At 41.6% G+C, this 5220-nt stretch overlaps 1 protein-coding gene across 1 annotated transcript in view; it reads left to right on the top strand.

The window, feature by feature from the left end:
• LOC101859471 (phosphoinositide 3-kinase adapter protein 1) overlaps window positions 1-5220 on the top strand; it is a gene marked incomplete at its 5' end in the record, with an annotated part of 32613 nt that overhangs the window by 16496 nt on the left and 10897 nt on the right. The window contains 1 exon segment of the mRNA XM_005094859.3: window positions 100-288. Coding sequence (XP_005094916.2) covers window positions 100-288 — 189 coding nt within the window.

Genomic DNA, 5220 nt, shown 5'->3' with positions numbered 1-5220 from the left:
CGACAAAAAGAAGAGAATTATCCGCGGGTCAGTCAGTGTTATTTTGATGCGCTGATTCCGAATGTGATACCATTTTTAACGATTTAACTCATACCTCAGCTGAGTGCGAGGACCTAGAGAGTGAGTACGTACAACCAGGCCTGCTGACCACAGGCCTTGACCATCGCGCTCAGAAATCGGACGTCATTGTCTCTCACAACGCCAGCGTCAAAGGCCGTCGGTCTCTGGCCCCACAGGATAGCCATCCCTACGTGGATATGTCGGACTTTGCCAAATCTCCGTTGCCAGGTAAGGAAGCTTTGAGAGAGGATTAACCTGATCCCCTACCCCTCCCTCCACTGTGCCCCCAACCCCCTCCACCCAATTCCCCAACCCCAGTGGCGATTGTGTTCCCGTTTTGTTTTGTTTTTTGTTGTTGTCTTCAGTGGACCTGGACTCGCCCTCCGAAATTTTCGGTTATAGAAAAGGCTGTATCCGTACTTTGGGGTTCAAGGCAAAAGGAAGAGTGAACTACATGGATACAGATTGCGTATGGCTGTTTTGAGTTACTAAGACCTTGAGGTCAGAAATCAAAATGTTCTATCTGCTGTATCAAAAACGTAAGATTGTTCGGAGTCCTTATCAAGATATTCAAAGAATTGCATTTGAAAAAGCTTGACATGATTTGAAACTCAAAACCTTTGATGTCTCAAAACTTGGTAGGCTATTGAGCTGATAAAACTTTGTAATTCTGAAGTAGCGAAATTTAACAGCACGGAACAAGCAGAGAAACGCCAGCGCATGCACCATTGTCCAAATTATTGCAAAGTTAAGTTGTAAACTGAATTCTTTATTTGACATAATCCTCTTGAGTATGACACTGCCATTGTCCCATAACAGGCTCGCTTTATAAAAAAAATAGAGTCTCAAAACTTCCTATTTAAGCTCGTAATGTTTACACCGCAAGTTTGATGCAATTCACGAACTGGTTCTCATTACACTTCAAACAATGAATAAGTCGTAAGACAAAAACAAAAAAACCCAAAAAAGCAGACAATGTTTTTCTAAATATCCGTTCCCGTGTTTCTGGCAACCAACAAATTCTGTGACCTGTGGGCAGACACTTAGTTGGGTAAGTTAGGCAGTAGGAAACGACTTCCTTGTTTACTGTTACATCTATTTTCGTGCGTGTCATTTGACTTGGCGTTATTATTTGGAAAGCTAAGGGGGTTTCCCCCGTTCAGAACGCACTCTTACGTCAGCCACCATGCATTCATTTCTAAACCTTTTCCTTCTATTGCGCTCTTTAAAACCAGTAGGCACACAAACAGTCTCGTGCTTGAGCCATTGCTTTGAAATGGTTATGTTTTTATGTCGTTTGTTCACGCAATCCCCACAGAATGCAGTGTCCTGTGCTTTCATTGCTCAAAAGAAACTGAACACATGCATTCAACGCTTGGCTGCTCGTACGTAATATTGCTGCAGCAAAGAGGTTCTATTTGAGCAGCTATACACACACACACATTCACACACACACACACACACACACACACACACACACACACACACACACACACAGAGAGAGAGAGAGAGAGAGAGAGAGAGAGAGAGAGAGAGACTTACATCGTACTGTAAATATTTGAATGATTACCCTTTTTGTCTGGGTTTTGTAAAAAAAAGGTTTATCGACATTGAATCCTATCTTGTTGCACATCCAGAATGCTACACAAAGAGATTGGTATAATGCATAAGTGTGGGTTTCAAAAGCCTGTCTTCAATTTCATGAAATGTTTAAGGGGAATTTTGAAGAGCTTTTTATGTCGTAGCAGTGAGACAGTGTCAATAAATAACATTTAATTCAGATGTATGTTTATGCCACTCTCCCACTACGATTTAGTCCTTTCAAATGCTCCCTTTATTTTGCCCATATTCGTCACCCAACGCCCATAATCCTTTCGTTTATTCCTTCAAGAAGTATACCACTCTACAAAATCTACAAAATCTACTAAATTTCTTCTAAATTGCCACGCATTCAGTCGTCTCTTTTCATCATAACATGCATTCTCATTAATACCCTTCCCCCTCCTTCTAATCTCACGCACCCTAGCACTGGACTTACTCACTCACTCATCAAATCACTCTTTCTCGTTTACATTCTCTCACTCACTGGATACCTCGCTTAATCCCTCACTCACTCTCACATTCACTTATTCAATCATTCATTCACTTATCACAAGATGTTCTTCTCCCTCACTCACTCACCAACCCACCTAATCACTCACTCTCGTGTCCATTCATTACTCTCTCACTCACTTACTCAATATTCCTCCCCATCCCCGTCCCTCCCTATGTACTCATAATTCACCCACGCATTTATTCACTGAATCACGCGTTCTTTTACTCTCTCGCTCGCTCACCCACTCAATACTCCTACCCAACCTCCATGTTTATTCACTCAATCGCCTACCCCTTCACTCTCTCACACACTCACTCACTCTCTCACCCACTCACTCACTCACTCACTCACTCTCTCACACACTCACTCACTCACTCACTCACTCACTCACTCACTCTCCCACTCACTCACTCATTCACTCACTCACTCACTCACTCACTCACTCACTCACTCACTCACCCTCTCACTCACCCTCCCACTCACTCACTCACTCACTCACTCACTCACTCACTCACTCACTCACTCACTCACCCATTCATTACTCCTCCCCAACCTCCTTATTTATTCACTCACCCAATCATTCCATCACTTGATAGCTCGGTTACGCGCCAAGCATAGAGCCAGATCCGAACCTTCGCTCTTTCGGAAAAAGCTTCCCCACAAGAAGAATATCAGTGAGTCATGCATGCAAAGTACAGGCCAGATTTCATTTCTTGAGTTTGGATTTTAAAAACGTACATTCTGTAATTTCATTTTTAATTATCTTTTTTTTAAAATAGAAGGACGGGGTATTGTTTACGTATTTTTATTTCACTGAACGGTTTATTGGGCTTTTTTTTACGTTATCTGTTTTCCTTTTCTTTGACATTTAAAGTGATTGTAGCTTGTTTTATTTGTATCTCGTTTTTATTTTTATCTGTTCAAACTAACAGGCAAACTCATATCCTACACCATGTTAAAATCTGTTGTGATAATTGATGTCGTTTATGTCGTTTCTATTGCAATACTTTTTTTTTCTCTATCTAACGTATTTCTCTTTTCTCAAAGCTGTTTCTCTGGATATGAATTCTTTTCTCCTTTCCCAAACTTCAGCATTCCCCAAATCCCCACACCATTTCTCTACCCTTCCCCCTACCCTATTCTCCCACTCCCCAATCCCCCCTATCTCTCTTCCTCTCTCTGTCTCTCTGTCTGTCTCTCTCTCTCTCTCTCACTCTCTCTCTGCCCCCCCCTCTCTCTCTCTGTCTCGATCTCTCTGACTCTCTCTCTCTCTCTCTCTCTCTCTCTCTCTCTCTCTCTCTCTCTCTCTCTCTCTCTCTCTGTCAGTCTCTAGTTCTATCTCACTCACCCTCTTTCTTTCTCTGTTCTTTCTGTATCTACAATCTCCGTCTCTTCCTTCGTTTTCCTTGTCGAATACTTTTGTGTCTTTTGTTAACATCTGGACAAAAGTGTTCAGGCTTGTCTTTTACACACATACACTCTCTCTCTCTCTCTCTCTCTCTCTCACACACACACACACACACACACACACACACACACACACACACACACACACACACATACACACACACACACGCACACACACATACATACACACACACCATGTCAACTACAGTACTCTTAAGCAGTTCTGCGAAAAATATCCAATCACCAGTTTACCCAAAACTATGATCTCTCGTGGAAATACACCTTTCATTTCTCATGGTGCGTGGGTCAGTGCATTTCCTCTGTGTAGCTTCGTATTCTCAAATAGATTAAATAGATTTATTCTGAAATTTCAGTAAAAGAAATTAATTACAATTATTTGCCATTTATATTTCTAACTGACATTTTGGATGAATGGGAAGACATTTTGTACCAAACTGTGTGTCTTCATTTTCGAATAAGTTTGTATCTTTGGTTAACATTGGGCGAGGGTGATTGGGCTTTTGTTTTACATCTCTCGTGTATGACGAGGAAAAAGGAGAGGAGAGCGGAGAAGTATTTCTCTCTATCCTCTGTTTCTCAGTTTGTCTGTCTGCCTGTCTACGATTTTTGTTGAGTATTTTGTTGTGGAAAGTAGAAAAGGCACCTAATTTGTTCCAAACCACCTAAACACAATAAGCACTTTCAAACCTAAGTTTCTACTACCATGCCGTGTTGACATCTATTTTTCACCTAAAATTCTCACTTTTTCAAGCTTTACATCCATCGTTCCTATCTACTCTGCATTCAATTTTGCTAATCATTTATATACCTACATGTGCATTTATTCATTTCATGATTGTTATGTCGATATGTTTACCTTTGTTATTTTCATAACTGATAATAAGAAGAAATGTTCGAAGCGAGCATGCACTGATTAACATCAGTCTCATAGTTCTATGGAAGATGAAGCACAATAAACACGCTCACGCGCACGCACACACACATAAACACACACGCAAGCACACACGCACACTCACACACGCAAGCACACACACACACACACGCACACACACACACGCACACGCACACATACACACGCACACATACACACACGCACACACAAGCACATATTCAAGCACCCCAGCACGCACGCACGCACGTTCACACAGTGTACCTTTTAGTCAGTAACTCAGCTCACTCTGAAACTCTTAATTAAATCAAGCACCGAAGGTTGGAGGATGCGTCGTGCTTTGATTCTTTCTCTCGGTTATTTGTGTCTGCCAGTTTGACTTATTCTCTGCACGAAATGACCTTCATAGTCTTGATTTGCGCCTCTTTTACTCAAATAAACAAACAGACATGCACACACACACACACACACACACACACACACACACACACACACACACACACACACATCTCTGGGTGGTCGGTAGGTGCTCTGGTGCGGTTTGCTCCTTCTTACCATCAAATATCTATCGTCCTTATCTATCCTCCGTCGGTTTTTTTTTGTTTGTGTGTGTGTGTGTGTGTGTGTGTATGTTACTGTCTTGTCACTTCCGCACTTATATGACAAAATTAATTGTGTTACAAGTGCCGTAAAACTCTTATGAAAGACTAAAGTAATGTGTTCATTCTCTCGAAGACAAATCTAACGC

This window comes from Aplysia californica, unplaced genomic scaffold, assembly GCF_000002075.1.
Source record: "Aplysia californica isolate F4 #8 unplaced genomic scaffold, AplCal3.0 scaffold00090, whole genome shotgun sequence".
In the NCBI taxonomy this organism is placed as follows: Eukaryota; Metazoa; Mollusca; class Gastropoda; order Aplysiida; family Aplysiidae; genus Aplysia; species Aplysia californica.
Note: the sequence above shows the minus strand (reverse complement) of the source record. Positions and strands in the feature narration are given on the sequence as shown.